A 17,115-nucleotide genomic window follows, 5' to 3' on the forward strand; every position below is an offset into this window, starting at 1 on the left:
GCTAACCCGCCACCTTTTCACTCCCTTCCCAAATTCCTTCCCTTGTTGCACTAAGGGCTCCTTTCTTTTGGAGCTTGGGATAACATGGGACACTGAAGCACTCGTACTAGGAGTTTCTGGCATGATTTCCTCACCCGGCTCATCACACGAATCATCCGAAGGATCATAGTCACTATCCATCATTATCATTGATAATTCGGCAAGTTCACGTTCCAGTGCAGAGTCACTTAGTCCTTTCCTGCTTCCCTCACGATTTTTTCTGGGGGTAGAGTTCACGGGGCCCTTTGCAATCGGTGCAGAAGCGGCGGAAATGGCGGGGTGCGAGTGTGACATGGTTAGACCAGAGAGGAGGACAAGGAACTGAATGGCGCGGCTTATCTGAGCAGGCAAGGGTTGACAGTGACAATGGGGCTGACAGCTGCTAACTTACATGCTAAGAAATTATTGGTAGGAAATCTCGGCAATACATAAAGAAATAGGTAGTTCCAGGTGAATGTAAATGTCACTTAGGCTTCTCCATTCCTTTCTTATATATATTATTATTACAAAAATAGATTACAAGGCATATTTCAAAGGGGAAATTACCATGGGATTTTAGCGAACAAGTGCATGTGAGGTGTTGTCAGGTGATAATTAGCCAATTCCAGGTGTATAGCACTATCACTTACCGTACCGGGTATTTCTTTTTTGTATATATTATTTTGTATACGTATAGGGCATAGGGCTTATTTCAATGGATGAAATCAGTGGAAAATTCCAGGGGAGATTTGCTTTAGCGCAGCGCGGCTGGGCAGGTGATAGGAAAGGGTAAAGGAGGTGAGGTAGGGAGGGGTGAGAGGGTACTGGAGGGGAGGTAGGGAAGGGAGTCAAGAACGGGAGAAAATGACTAAATTGTCAACAATGGATGGGAGTACAGATGAAATTAGGAGTGCTGACTATTGGTGGACAGTAGCAGTACATGCTAAAAAATTATTGGTAGGAAATCTCGAAAATACAGAAAAAAATAGGTAGTTCCAGGTGAATGTAAATGTCACTTAGGCTTCTCCCTTCCTTTCTTATATATATTTTTATTACGAGAATAGATATATGGCATATTTCAAAGGATAAATTTCCATGGGAAATTAGCGAATGAGTGCACGTGAGGTGTTGTCAGGTGATAATTAGCCAAATCAAGGTGTATAGCACTATCACTTACCTTATTTCTTTTTGGTATATGTTATTTTGTATAAGAATAGGGCATAGGGCTTATTTCAATGGATGAAATCAGTGGATAATTCTGGGGGAAATTTGCTTTAGTGCAGCGCGGCTGGGCAGGCGAGAGGACAGGGTAATGTAGGGGAGGTAGGGAGGGGAGTCAGGAACGGGGAAAAATGGCTAAATTGTCAACAATGGGTGTGAGTACAGATGAGATTTGGAGTGATGACTAGTGTTGGACATTGGCAGTACTGATAGATGATACAAGCCACCACTTGTAAGCCCGGGAAATTTCAAAATAACACAGAATCACAAAAGTGACACCCCGCAGTATGATCCATTGCGTCCGAGCGTCACGAAAGTGACGCCCCGCGGTTAAGGGGTTAAGAGGAGCCTGTGGAGTCACATGGAGAGACAAGCTGACAAATGAGGATATAAAGGAGCATTGTGGTGTGGATGTGGATGTGATAAGAAGCGTTAGGAGGAATACACTGAGGTGGTTTGGCCATGTGGAGAGGATGGAGGTGAAAGGCTGATGAAGAGAGTGTATGTGAGTGAGGTGGAGGGGGGAAGAGGGAGGGGGAGACCGAGGATGAGATGGAGGGATGGGGTGGAGAGGTATGTGAGAGAGGGGGGTGTGAGTTCGGAGCAGGGCAGTGAAATGGCGGGGGACAGGGCGATGAGGAGGTGATTTGTTTGTGGCCACCCCGAACGGGATTGAGGCATCTGGCAATAGATAGATAGATAGAAGTGCTTATTCCTACTATTTTTGTTTATTTACACAGCATAATCTTTGAAAATTCTTGGATACTAGAACTTCTTCAACAAGTAATAATATTGAAAGTCATAATATCCATCAGATCATAGTGAATTACATATTGCTTAATTGGCTGTGGTTGGGAAGGCCGTGACTTGATGGTCAGTAGACAGCATGTGAATGAGATGGATTCGCATATCACGACTTGACTCACCAGAGTCTGAGACGCATGCATGGTTATATATATATAAATATATATATTTATATATATATATATATATATATATATATATATATATATATATATATATAGATAGACAGATAGATATAGATAGATAGATAGATTTATAGATAGATAAAATCGTTGCCTTCGTCCCTGGTAGGGTCGGCTGCTCTTTTATTTTGTCATCAGTAACCTCTGTCCTCTGCGTCCTGTTCCTCAAGGCCTAACTGCCTCATTTCTTTCTCAATTCCATCTCTCTACCTAATCCTTCATCTTCCCCTCGTTCTTCTCCCTTCCACCTGATTCCTCCATGCCACCTTCATAGGATCAACTTCCTCCATCCTGGCCACATGCCCATACCACCTCAGACGTGCCTGTCTTGCCTTCTCCACAACTGACACAACTCCTGCCTCTGCTCTGATGGCATCATTCTTCCTCCTTTTTCAGTGACACTCTCATCAGCCATCGCAGCATCCTCACCTCTGTCCTCTCCAACTGTTTCTCTTCATTCTTCCTCAACGCTCAGGCTTCTGCTCCATACAGCAATATAATAGCAACTTTTGGAAGATGGCTTCAGGTCAGTCCTTCATCTACCTCACACACCCCAAAGGAGGATGAGTTCCCCAGTTTGGAAAGCACTGGTTTACAAGAACATTGCCAATCGAGTGCTAACCTAAGTCACTGGTACTGACACACTCTATCAGTGACGTTTTTTGCTCTTGGTTCAGTTAATAAGATTTGTTTAACCAGACAAATGTTAGGATGCGTAGTACTAGATTGGTGATGAAGTTTATCAGAAACTTAGTGGAATAGAATTGGTCAGGATAACGTGATTGGTGTGATGGTCAGCTCATTACTCTTCAGGAAGAGAGCTAAGAGCTCATATAGTCCGATCTAGGGCAAGGCTGCGACCTTCACACACGCACACAACCATTCTCTCCCTCAAGAGGAACAGTAACCTCACATTTCGTTTGTGAAACTTTTCGCACCCGATCCGGCGCGAACCCCGTCTTACTAGATGGCAAGCGAAAGCATTACCACTACGCCAGTTGTGTGTGTGTGTGTGTGTGTGTGTGTGTGTGTGTGTGTGTGGAGGCTGGTTAGAACAATTGTGTGGACGAGGCGACCGCTACTGCTATCACATTTGTTAATTATTCTCATGTTAAACATTTCTACATAATTTGCCAGCATTTCTCCTCTTTCATTCCTTTCTCCCACTCCAAATTTTCCCATACATGCTTATCCATTTTTCGACTTCCCAACTTTTGCATTGAAGTCTCCCGTGAGTATAGTATATGTTGTCTTTTCTTCTTCCATAATCTGGGAGATGTCATCATAGAATGTTTCTGTTTCTTCATCTAGGCTTTGACAAGTAGGTGCATATACCTGTATGACTTTCATGGTATATTTTTTGCATAGTCTAATGACAACAAATGCTGCTCTGTCCGATACACTTCTGAATTTAACGATGTTGCCAGCAAGATTTCTGTTAATTAGAAATCCTACAGCACTAAATCTTTCATTTTCCTTTCCTCTGTAGTAATATAGGTGTTTGCTGTCTTCGAGCTGAATTACTTTTTCTTCTTTTCTGCAAATCTCACTCAAACCAACTAATGTTTTCCAGTTCAGTCTTCTGCAAGGCTTCTTACATTATATGCATAGATCTTCATCGATTTCAGTTTGTTTAACATCCAAGAGTCTAATTTTCCATCACAGTGCCTACTCATTTTCGGTGGCACACTGCCCATAAGCACAGGAGGCAGTGCGGTTGGACCTTTAGTAGACGATGATCCAACAGGAACGCCCGTCAGTTCATTTGCAACAGAACTCATGTTTCGTTGGGAGGATTGTTGCAAATAATCTCACCTCCCTGCCACATAGTTTCTGGTGAGATGTAATTTTGGTGCCACCTTATTCGTTATGTTCGGTGGAGCCCTATATATCTATAGGGGGTCCCATGGTCCGCCCCGTCTAAGACGGTACCTTGTATATCTACAAGGCCTTGCCCTATCCGCCACCCAGAGACGTGCCAGGTAACAGTGGGATCCTGCCCCTGGAGATATATATATATATATATATATATATATATATATATATATAATCTATATTATAATTTTTAAGAGTCATGTGCGCTCTCAGCTTGAATATTGCTCACCCTTGTGGAATGGTTGTGGAGAGGTAGCATTAAGACAACTAGACAAAATTCAGAATAAAGCTGTTAGAATCATTAACAACCCTGCCATTACATATAAACTACCTCCCCTGCAAGTAAGAAGGAATGTTGCCTCCCTTGCATTATTTTATAGATATTTTTTTGGCAAATGCTCAGACGAAGTTGCGTCCATGGTGCCACCTCTCCATGCCTTCCCTCGTGCTACACGGGCATCTGGTAGCGCTCATGACTGGAATGTCACTCAACCATATTGCAGAACTTCTGCCTATCAGAATTCTTTCATTCCCCGAACTGCATCTCTCTGGAACTCGCTTCCCCAGAGTTGTTTTCCTCCAAATTTCAACCTACAACTGTTCAAGTCTAACTGTTACAGATATTTTATGAACAGAGGACACCAGTAATATGGTGTATGGATTTTTTTTTTTCCCATTTGTTTTTCCTTCCTCCGTTCTGTTATTTAAATATATATATATATATATATATATATATATATATATATATATATATATATATATATATATATATAGATATATATTTTTACGGAACAGAGAAAGATAATGTACACATTAAGTGAGAATACTAAGAGTCACTACTGTCCCGTAAAGTTCCAGATTCAAAACAAAAGAGATAGGTAAAATTACAAGTTAAAGTTTAATGCTTAAACTAACAACAAAACATTCAGGACTCATAAGGATAATGTAATGGCAAATAAACAGGTTAAATATATGGTTAACTGCAATAGCCTCTATTAACACGAAATTAGCAAGAGTAAATTTATCTAAGTCAGCCCTGATAAAATGAGATACCAGATAATACTCAGTGAATGCCAGATAAATTATTACAGATACAAACTATTATCAAAAATGACTGACATAAAGAACCCCACACGAATTACAAAAACTTCACTAGGCCTACAAATTAAACTTATGCTATACAGTACAAGAAAAAATGCAACAACAGTTATACTCAAATTACACACAGCTGCTAGATGGTTGGAGATTTCTTGAGCACTCACAATAATAATATCTGTACAGGGGAGGACAGAGATGTGAACAAAATGAGGAGCAGATCTAAGTGGCAATGATGCAGAGACTGAGCTCATTATATAGGGGCCAGCAGAGCCTGATACAACTTGTAAGAAGGACGCGCAAATGAAGCCATGGGGACAAAGAGCTGAAAATCCCGCAAAGTATAACAGAGAGAACGACTTACTCTACTATAACGCTAGAAGGGGGGGACTGAGGTAGAACACGCTCGTGATCAAACATGCAGCAACTGTGCGTTAAAATTACACAAAGGATGATGAAATCATAGGCTATGTAACACCTCCCCACAAAGAAAAAGAAATTTACAAAGGAAATTTCTTATTACTCTAAAACAATCTGTATATGGCATTACAGACCATGCAAAGGTCTTTCCTAATGTTACAAAAAATGAGATCTCCCTAGCACGTTCAGTCATAGGTACTTGCCAGTATCCCTTTAACAAATCAAACTTACTTATGTACCTAGCCTTTCCGATCTTGTCTATGCAATCTTCCACACGAGGGAGAGGGTAAGTGTCTGTTTTGGTTATCTGATTAACACGTCTGTAGTCAATGCAAAGCCGCTGTGACCCACCTGGCTTAGGGACCAGAGTGACAGGAGAACTCCACTCGCTCTGACAGGGCTCAATCATCTTGTGGTCCAACAGGTAGCCAAGCTCCTTCTGGATGAGAGGAACTTTCACTGGGTTCACACGGTAAGGAGGCAATTTAATTGGCTTTGCGTCTCCAACATCGACATCATGCATCAATACAGTGGTTCTTCCTGGAGTAGCACGGAACACTTGCGGGTACTCCTGCAGTAATGCCGAAAACTCCTGCCTTTCCTTGGGAGGTAGATGAGAAAGCTTAGTCTGGAGATCATTCATGATATCAGGATTCTTCCCCAAACTATCACTCAGGCTCATACTGCATGGGAGAGCTTCACTTGCAGACTCGGGTGGAACAGCTACAGTGCAGACTGGATTATTTTCGTCCCGCCTGTGATATAACTTTAGCATGTTGATGTGACATAGTTGCTTGCTCTTTCTACGATCTGGTGTGGCGATGACATAGTTGACATCACTGAGTTTCTTCTCCACGAAATAAGGGCCACTAAACTTGGCTTGAAGAGGTTGCCCATGAACTGGTAGCAGAATCAAAACCTGATCTCCTGGCTGAAAGTGGCGTAACCTGGACTTCTTATCATACCAAGTCTTCATCTTCTCCTGAGCAGCTCCTAAATTCTCTCTCGCCAGCTGTAAAGCAGTGGACAGCCGTTCTTTGAACTTCATCACATACTCCAGCAGGTTCACGTAATCTTCCTCCGACAGCCAGCATTCCTTGAGTAACTTAAGGGGTCCCCTTACTTTCTCCTCCAATTCTACCTTAGACGATTCCGGTGCTGTTCCTCCATCACTTCCCCCCTCTGACTTCCTCATGGCTGACATTAAAATTTCTTCAGTTGATGTATTTTCTGCCATCACTGGCCTCAGTACTAACAAGGCATATGGGCCTGATGGGGTCCCTCCTGTTGTTCTCAAGAACTGTGCTTCTGTGCTTACACCCTGCCTAGGCAAACTCTTTCGCCTTTGTCTGTCAACTTGTACCTTTCCTTCTTGCTGGAAGTTTGCTCTCATTCAGCCAGTCCCAAAGAAGGGTGACCACTCCCAACCCTCCAACTATCGTCCAATTTCTTTAACGTCCTGTATTTCAAAAGTTTTCGAGTCAATTCTTAATAGAAAAATTTTAAGGCATCTTTCCTATCACAACCTTCTTTCCGATCGTCAGTATGGGTTCCGTCAGGGACGCTCCACTGGCGATCTTCTCACCTACCTTTCAGACTCCTGGTCATCCTCCTTTCGGGACTTTGGCGAAAGCTTTGCCATTGCACTTGACATCTCAAAGGCTTTCGATCGAGTCTGGCATAAATCTTTAATTTCCAAACTGCCCTCCTACGGTTTCTATCCTTCTATCTGTGCCTTCATCGCTAGCTTCCTTTCTTGTCGTTCTATAGCCGCTGTTGTAGACGGCCATCGTTCTTCTCCTAGATCTATCAACAGTGGTGTTCCTCAGGGCTCTGTCCTATCGCCAACTCTCTTCCTTTTATTCATCAATGATCTTCTAAGCTGTACATCTAACCCTATCCACTCATACGCTGATGACTCCACCCTTCACCTTTCCATTCGGTTCCCGCAACGCCCATCTCAACAGTTACTTCAACAAACAAGGGATGAGGCTATGGCACACCTAATGTCTGACTTGGCTCGTATCTCTGACTGGGGTAAAAATAATATGGTTGTCTTTAACGCATCTAAGACTCAGTTCTTACACCTATCAACCCGACAAAATCTTCCACAGGTATACCCACTAATGTTTAATAATATTCAGCTTAATCCTGCATCATCCTTGAACATGCTTGGGGTTTCATTTGCTCGGGACTTATCTTGGAAAGATCATATTACATCTCTTGTAAAATCTGCTTCCAAGAGATTGGGTGTGCTAAGCCGACTCCATTCTTTCTTTACCCCTGCACAATTGTTGACTCTATACAGGGGTATCCACCCCTGTGTGGAGTACAACTCTCATGTGTGGGGAGGCTCCCCACATACAGCTCTTCTCAATAGGGTGGAGTCAAAGGCTTTTCGTCTCATTAACTCTCCTCCTCTTACTGACTCCCTTCAACCTCTGTCCCTTCGCCGCACTGTTGCATCTTTATCTCTTTTCTATCGCTACTTTAATGGTCACTGCTCCTCTGAACTGTCTGCTTTCACTCCTCCACCTCTACGACTGGCACGTAGCACCCGTCTGGCAGCAAACTCTCATCCCTTTTCTGTCCAACTCTCTAATGCAAGAGTTAACCGTTACTCCCAGTCTTTCATTTATGCAGCAGGTCAGCTCTGGAACTGTCTCCCTCTGTCTGTATTTCCTGCTGCCTATGATCTCCAGTCTTTCAAACGCAGTGTGTCCAGGCATCTCAAAATGATCGGATCTTGAATTTGGCTCTCAATTGTATTTCGTTATTCTCTTGGAGGGAACTGTTACTGCGGGCTCATGGCCTTTGGATCCTTCTTCGCATAAAAAAAAAAAATTGACACCATACCTTTCACAAATCACACATTCAACAATCTTACTAACCAGTCAATAATAGTCACTCCACCACCCTTCAGGCATTCCACAGTGCACCCATCCATACCTGCAGCTTTCCCTGTTTTCATCTCCTTTACTGCCTTCTCCACTTCCTCCTTCGTGATCAAAGAATCATTCAACTCTCCCAACATATTTATTCCTTGCACCCTTCCATCGCCACAATCTCAGCCACCCTTTCCTCCTCTACATTTAAGTCTTTCAAATTACTCTGCCCATCTCTTCCTTACTGCATTCATCTCAATTAACATCCTTCCATCCTCTGCTTTTACTTGCTCTTCCTTCCCAGACTCTCCCTTTCGGACTCTTTTCACCTCCTTCTAGAACATTTTCTTATTCTGTTGAAAATTCTGAGTCAGCCGCCTACCCCACCTCTCACCTGCTGCCACTTTAGCATCATACACAGCCCTTCTCGCCCTATTCCACTTTTCCTTATACCTCTCATATGACACCTCATCCTTCCTCTGCAGCCACACTTCATATGCACGTCTTTTCTCAGCCACAGCCATACTTACTTCCTCACACCACCATTCACTTCCTTTTCTTACACCACCACCCACACGTCTCACACCACACACCTCTTCTGCATGCCCCACCACAGCACTCTTAAACAACTGCCATTCCTCCTCCACACTGCCATTTTCCTGATCTTTCACTGCGTTCCACTCATCTTTCAATTTCTCCTGATACTGTATAATTTTGTCTCTTTTAGCCAACTCACTCACTTTCAAAACCTGCCTGCCACACCTAACCCTCCTAGCTCTCACCCATCTCTTACTGTACTTATTCTTAATTTTCCCTCCACCAGTTAGTGGTCAGACATACCTCCACCCTCCCCTCTCAGAACTCTCACATCCAACATCTTCCTATTACATTCCTGGACACAACCACATAGTTCATCAATGCTCTATCAACAACCTTTTCACCCTCCTGTCTCACTCATGTATACTTATAAATATCTTTCTTCTCAAACAGCATATTTCCAATCACCATCTCTCTCTCAACGCACATCCCTATCATTCTCTCCTCATTTTCATTTCTTCCAGGCACACCATGCATAGCAACTACACCTTCAAATGCTACATTTCCCACTCTAGCATTCAGATCTCCCATCATTACCACATTCACATTCGCTCCAAAACTCTACAGACACTCATCAACATCATTCCAGAAAGACTCCCTCTCTTCCTCATCCCTTTCACTACCAGGCCCATATGCACTAATAAACACCCACAACTCACGTTCAAATTTCGCTTTCACCCACATCAGTCTCTATGACACCTCCTTCCATTCAGTCACACATTTGCTGTACTTCCGGACTCACTAACAAGGCCACACCTTCTCTTGCCCTTCCTCTATCGCAGTGGTTCTTAACCTTTTTTGAGTCACGGACCCCTTCGAGAATCTGGTGAAAGGTATGAACCCCTCCTTTACAAAAATGCACCTAAGGACATAAACGCAGCATTTTGCATGCAATGAATATTCTTTATTCTATTGAAAACTATCTCACGCAGTGTATGACATACACAAAGTAAAAAAGAGTCTTTACAAAGAATTATGTTCCTCACTGTTTTTCATGCAAAGACTAATGGCCACTCGATGAAAAAATTAAATGCATCCAGCCTGTGCAAAGTAAACAAAACAACACGTTAATTCTGCTCAAAAGTTCATTTCAATGAGAGGGTTGTTGTTGTTTGGCTTGAATAAGATGAAACTGTGAAGTGGTCTTTGACAAGGCAAGACGCATGTCATCGTTGACATACAGTTGATTTCGACTTTTCGTTTTGATAGAAACAAGTGCTGAAAACCCTGACTCACAAAAGTATGTAGTAGCAAACAGAATCAGAACACCCATAGCTCGCTTTGCCAGACGAGGGTAGGCTTATGTCAATGAACACCAGAATTCAAGACTCATCGTTTTTTTTTTTTTTTTTTTTTTTTTGGGGGGGGGGCAGCTAATGATGCCAAACGGCATCACGCAATATCGCTAAATTGTTCTCAATTATTCTGACCTTCATGGACCCCCTGAAGCCCAACCATGGACCCCCTGCTCTATCAACACCTGACAATCTTCCATTCACACTTCCAAACATAGACTCACCCTTCCCTTTCATCATCGTTTCACTCAAAGCTAACACATCCAACTTTCTTCTCACAAACATTCTCCCAATCTCCTCACTTTTAGCCTCAATCGTACTACATCCACGCACATTCATAGACCCAATCTTCAGGGTACAGGGATAACTCAATCCCCCATCCCTTACTCTGGCCTGTCTCTTTCTAGGAACTAAAAAACAGAGGAAGGGGTCCCTAGTCCCCTCACCCCGTCCCTTTTAGTCGGCTTTTACGACTTCCTTTCCCACCCAAGGGCAGGGTGAGTAGTAGCAATGTCCAGACAGCACAAACTTGCCCAAATCAAATAGGCCACACTTCCATTCATTCATCATTCAAGCCCCCGGAATCCTGGCTCTACCGGATATGCCAAAAACATTCACCACATTCTGCAGCTTCACACAAACGTATCCGATCCAGGTATCCTGGAATGCGTCAGGCAGTCGATGGTACGACGTGCACAGGCATGCTTAGCGGCACGTGGGGGACATTTTGAACATTTTCTCTAGCCTGTAGCAAAGAGAGGCGTGAACTGTGATTAAAGTTGTGAATAATGTGTCACAAAAAGATGCTTAAGCCATGATTAAGGTGTGAATACACTTGGGAACGGACTGTAAATAAACTTGTAAAGAACTCTACGTGGGTTCCCCCTGCATGTTTCACCTTCATTAGTACAGCACCGTAATTGTGTTGTAACAACCAGACTATGTCTATTTTGATAATATGCTACAGAGTAATTGTTGTTTAGAATCCTGCAAGGAGGCCGTTCTCAAATTTAATGTAGGCAAGTCTGAATCACCCTGTATATATATATATATATATATATATATATATATATATATATATATATATATATATATATATATATATATATATATATATACATATATATATATATATGGCGCCTGGTGGTTTAGTGAGTATTTACAGCACTCCAATCGGATTGAGCCAGTGAAAGTTTATATCCAAGGAATGGTTGGGGTGTATTGCTCACGTAATGCAACTCATGGATGAGTGCTGGTCACTCTCATCTTAAATGTCAGGACCAACTTGCCATGCCCCGAGTTCCTATGCTCCTCATGGGGCAACATAGGATTGGATGATGGATGGATGGATATATATTCTTCGTCCTGTCTGTGACAGTCTTAAGCCTCTGTCACACATATGCGACTCAAGAGCCGGCCGTGGTGCGACTCAAGGCCGTGTCCTAATTGGCTCCCACGCCTCCTGACTGGCTCCGAATCTGCTCTGCTCATGACTGCCTAACGACCGCGTCAGGACTGTCTCACAACCGGTCGTGACGTCCTCAAGAACGCGACGAGATCAGGAGGCGACCGTGAGGCGATGGAGCTATGAAATTTAACTAATTTTTGTCAGCCATGACCGTGACATGACCGCCCACGAATGCAAGACGACTGTGTGACGCGTTTGGGGAATGCACCCCGACCTACCCAGGACACCTCCATGACATGTCCACGACCGACCCATGGGGTGGAGCATCACACCTGAATCACCAATGACACCCAGTGTAGGGCGGAGCATCACACCTGGACCACCAGTGACACCTAGCACATCACCATGGACCTCTCCTGTGTCTAGTCAGTTGATGAGGAACACACAGTGATAGGTTTTTTTTTGTCGGCGACAACATCACGACACTCAATGACCGCATCACAACGCATCCAATTGAACTAAGACTGCGTCACGACCGACGTACGACATTCCTGACTGCAATGCAACTGTGACATGACTTTTGACACGTCGTGAGGCCCGACGAGTCGTCCCAGCGGCTCACGAACACCCTAAAGAGTCCGGGCTTTGCTGGCAAATCAAGGGATGATCAGTGAAAAAATGCGTTACAACCTTGAGTTGTGCCGCGGTCGGCCCTTCAATCGTTTGTGTGTGACATGGGCTTTAGAGGGACTGTTGCTGTTTACTTTCCTTTGTACTTTGCTGTGCTGTATATACCTCACAAGAGGTAATATGTGTCTAACTCTTATCCTGTATCTCATCAGTGTGAATAAAGGGGTGCCAACGAGTGTTTGTTTATTTGTGTGTGTGTGTGTGTGTGTGTGTGTGTGTGTGTGTGTGTGTGTGTGTGTGTGTGTGTGTGTGTGTGTGTGTGTGTGTGTGTGTGTGTGAACCTTCCCTGCCTAGTTACAATCCGTTAACTTTTGCAGAGTGGGTCGTCGTCCCGTGCTAGTGTGGGGAACATCGATAATGGCACTGATCTCCATTGGGATAGCATTCCTCCCAAACATCTATCTCATCTTGGCCGCTCGTGCCATAGAGGGTGCCTGTCACATGGCATCATCATGCGCAGGCTACTCTCTAGGTTAGTTATATCTTCGGAAATGTGACTTTACGTCAGCAGCCTCTATATTATCTGAGGATCCATAGATAAATCAGATGATTTGCATTTTTTCATTTGTTGCTTTCAGATTACAAACTGCCTTTTCAACACGATGGAGAAAATAGGAAATCACATATAAAAAAATCTTATTGTTTATTATAAACTGTTAAAGTGAGGATGATATACCAAAAGATATAACAAAAATAGTGAATGTGGTCTGGCGAGGATATGATTAGTCGATATGTGACCAATTGCAAATTAAAGTTTTTTGTGGGTACTAGAGAAATGTACATATTTGTAAAAAGTTTATTAGAAGAAAGGATCATGCTTGAGGTAAGTAGAAATGCAGGAGATTATTGAAAGGTGTTTCCCCTGTACAAGAGCCTACTAGACAGTTAAGCAAAATGTGATGACAATATATGATTAACTTAAGACAGTATTTTTGTGAGGACTGTGTGTCGTGTTTTGGTGGGGTGCTTATGCAAACTTCAGGAGGCATGAAGGGACTGGTGTAATTCTGGTAATTTTGTGGGTCATGGAGGTGTTTGTTTCTGTAATGTCAGAGAGTGTGTCAAAAATATAACGAAGTAGTCTCGCTGGGAATCGTTTTCTCGGATGTTAGGATATTACAGATGAGGTTCTTAGGCTTGAGTCCCTAGAGCCCCAGGAGAGACGTGAAAGTGATCCCAGTGACTGATATTAGGCACCAGGATGTTGCAGGAGTAATAAAAGAGGTGCTCTTTAATAAGGTAGTGTTGAGATGTATGAGTGACCTAATATGCTGCTGGCCTTTGAAATGAGGTGATGCCGTGGGATGGATTGGCTTTAAGATGAACTGGCCTCTGAAGTGAGGCAGGGCAGATATAGGAGCTAATGAAAAAGAAGTCTGGTGTTCCGTAAGACTCCCCAAGTGTAGGTGGTTGACCGGTACGTAAGTCGAAGCTCGAGTAGAGGGCACTATCTCCGGGCTGGGCAGCAGACGAATGATGGGCCGCATCTTTTAGCTTTCTGTGTCAGTACAGGGGTCGTCCCTGTGACATGATGAGGCCGAGTTGGTAGAGCGTTCGTTTCCAGTGAGGGTATTGAAACAAAACTCCACTGGTCTTGTCTGTCCTCTCCCTGGGTTCCAGGGAGAAAGGAATTTGTTCGGATGTGATGCTGGTAAGATTCATAAAAATCTGGCATTGTTAGGCATAGGAGTTTTCAGACTAGTCCCATAACTTTGGGATCACATGCATGAGAGTCTTTTCTTATGCAGCATTAAGATATCATTATGGGTTAAGACTGTGAATATAATGTGTTGGAATTGTGGGGTTAATAATTATGTTATGCCACTGTGTTGATAATGTGATGTGACATGCAGTGATAACAAGAAGGCGCACTCAGACACTCCTGTACCCGTCAATTCTCAGGCGGGGTGCAACAAAGCCATTGTCAAAAAACTTTATTTTATTTTTTATTTTTTCAAGACTGAAAGAAGATTTTGAATTCCCATGACTTGAATTGCCTTCAGCAAAAAAAAAAAAAAAAAAAAAAGAGTGCTCTGTCCACTCTATTATATGGATAGAGACTGGACTTTTTGTCACTGAAAAATGCGTCACCTGAGCTGGTGCTTCATGAGTTAAACTCACAACTGGCATTTTAGACATTGACATTTCTAGCACTCAGCCGGAGAACTGTCGAAGAGAGGAACATTTATCTTTGCCCTGTAACCCTGACCTCTGATCGACTGTTCTCAAAATCCGGTAGCTTCGTGTTTACCTTACCCTTTACCTTTCCACAAATTTTGGTTCAAATCAGATAAAAACTTCGTGCTGACTTTGCCGTGTGACCTTGACCGTTGACTGATTGTACTGCAAATCTAACCCTGTCGTCCTTAACTTACTCTCAGTGCTTCCACCAAGACTGTTCTAAATCGAATTAAAGCTCTTTGTGCTGGCCTTGCCCTGTGACATTTGCTTTTGTATTATTATTTTTCAAATCGGATCCTTTCATTCATACCTGACCATGATTCGGTCTCCAGTGATTGGTCTGAATTTGATGATAATTGTTGAAATTAACCTACATGTGACAGTGACCTTTGACCTATTATCATCAAAAGCAATAAATTAACCCCTTGACCATGTGTCATCCCTTCCACTCAGATATTTTGTAGTTAAAAGCGGATCATTTTTTGTTCGCACACACACACACACACACACACACACACACACACACACACACACACACACACACACACACACACACACACACACACACACACACGGCACTGTGCAGCCAATGTCGTGTGTTGAAGCGGTACTGAATACCGGTGAAACTATTATTGAACGTCGATGTTGGAAGCTCATAATGCTACATTATCGTAGAGGTGGCTCACTCATCATCAGTTCATTGTAAGATCTTGTGTTCTCATTGTCATTCAGTACCTTACTAGGCCAGTTTGCAGGAGTGGAATTTATCACTGCCAAATAGAGCAGCTCCTGAGGAGGGAAAGAAATCCAGATCCGGTAAAAACAGGGAAAGGGGGAGTCAACGCACGCGCAATGGAATGTGGAAAGGCAGGCACTGCTGCTGCCGATGGAGGAGCGGCGCCCATGCCGGTTAAATTTCCAGAGCATTTTGTTTTTTGAGTGAATCATGCCTTCTGGATGCCATCATATTCAGGATAGTACCGTTCCGGGTATGAAGACGTTTACTTTATCAGTCTGTTTACCTATCTACCTACATAATAAACTTTCACTGCATAAGCATGTGTAGCCCCTACTCTTTCCTGTATTTTGTTTTACACACACACACACACACACACACACACACACACATACACATACACATATACTGGAGAGAGAGAGAGAGAGAGAGAGAGAGAGAGAGAGAGAGAGAGAGAGAGAGAGAGAGAGAGAGAGAGAGAGAGAGAGAGAGAGAGAGAGAGAATATATTTATTTAATTACAATATGCACATATTTACAAGGCCAATGTCTTGCAAATCTTAATGGAGACTGGCTGTAAATCGTCTATGCGTTTTTGGAGTATATCCATGGCGATACATTTTACGGCAATAATAGTGAAAAGAAATACGAACACAACAGGAATTGTTCCCGACACCATGCATGGATTCAAACCCACATCCATGTGCACTTCCCATGGTTGCATCGTGTCATTAAGCAGATTCATTGTTTCCAGCGTAAATGATGTTAACTTTACCCTGTGCTGTAATGCTGTTGTTGGACCGAGGTAGTGGTTAAAAATTGTTTGTGATTCAAGTTGGCATAGTGGTTAAGGAAGAATAAGATGGTGTTGTTACTGGGCAGTGATTTGGCGATACGTACAGACCTCTTGCCATTGTTTAGGTTCATGGTGTGTCAGGGTAATCAACATAATTTAAATTATCTGAGTGAAGTAGATATGTGTGTTGGAGGGAGAGAACGCAACGATGGTGTATTAGCTTAGATGCAGAGATGAGATTACAGTGTTTATGGATTTCCTGATTGGTTATCAGGGCAAGTTTAAAAGGGACAGTTTCATCTGCATGAAACTTTAAAACGTTCCCTGGACAACGTTTACAAGAATGCAATGACACAACATTTACTTGCGATGTTACTTTCACCGTCTCGCTTAGTGGAGATCACGATAATTTCTGCTTCTGTGTGTTCATGCTAACCAGTGAATTACTAAACTTACTCGAGAAAGGATGTGTTTAGTAGACTAGGAAGAGATTGCCGGTTTTTAATAGAACATGTACTACAAATGGTGTTAGGACGATTGTTCAACCCAGATACGGGAAAAATGGTTTCAGGTATGTCTCCTTCATCATAGGTTTGAAATTGTGCTTTAATATACCTTAATTAACAACATAACCTAAGTCACGAATAGGGAATAAGTTTACAGACTACCAGCACTGGAAACATCCTTCATAAATTATTTGTCCCCATCTTTCACATTTAATACCTGAAGGATTAATATATCCACATCATCCATTACCACATGTAAATGTTGAAATCTGTTATGTTACCTTCTGGTGAACTATCTCCCACAATTATTTTCTTAGTTATAGTTAGGTCAGGTCTACTGATCCGCTACTGGTACCACGCAATCCAGTACTACTTGTTATATGATTCGGCCGTCGGCAATTAAATCG

At 42.8% G+C, this 17,115-nt stretch overlaps 1 protein-coding gene across 1 annotated transcript in view; it reads left to right on the forward strand.

Annotated features, from left to right (window-relative positions):
* The window catches only part of LOC145394744 (solute carrier family 22 member 6-A-like), a 289,876-nt gene that overhangs the window by 94,976 nt on the left and 177,785 nt on the right, over positions 1–17,115 (forward strand). Inside the window, exon 3 of the mRNA XM_080268523.1 lies at positions 12,808–12,962. Coding sequence (XP_080124649.1) covers positions 12,808–12,962 — 155 coding nt within the window. The remainder of the gene's footprint in view (positions 1–12,807; positions 12,963–17,115) is intronic.

This window comes from Coenobita brevimanus, chromosome 28, assembly GCF_032717465.1.
Source record: "Coenobita brevimanus isolate Jiangsu-jjx chromosome 28, ASM3271746v2, whole genome shotgun sequence".
In the NCBI taxonomy this organism is placed as follows: domain Eukaryota; kingdom Metazoa; phylum Arthropoda; class Malacostraca; order Decapoda; family Coenobitidae; genus Coenobita; species Coenobita brevimanus.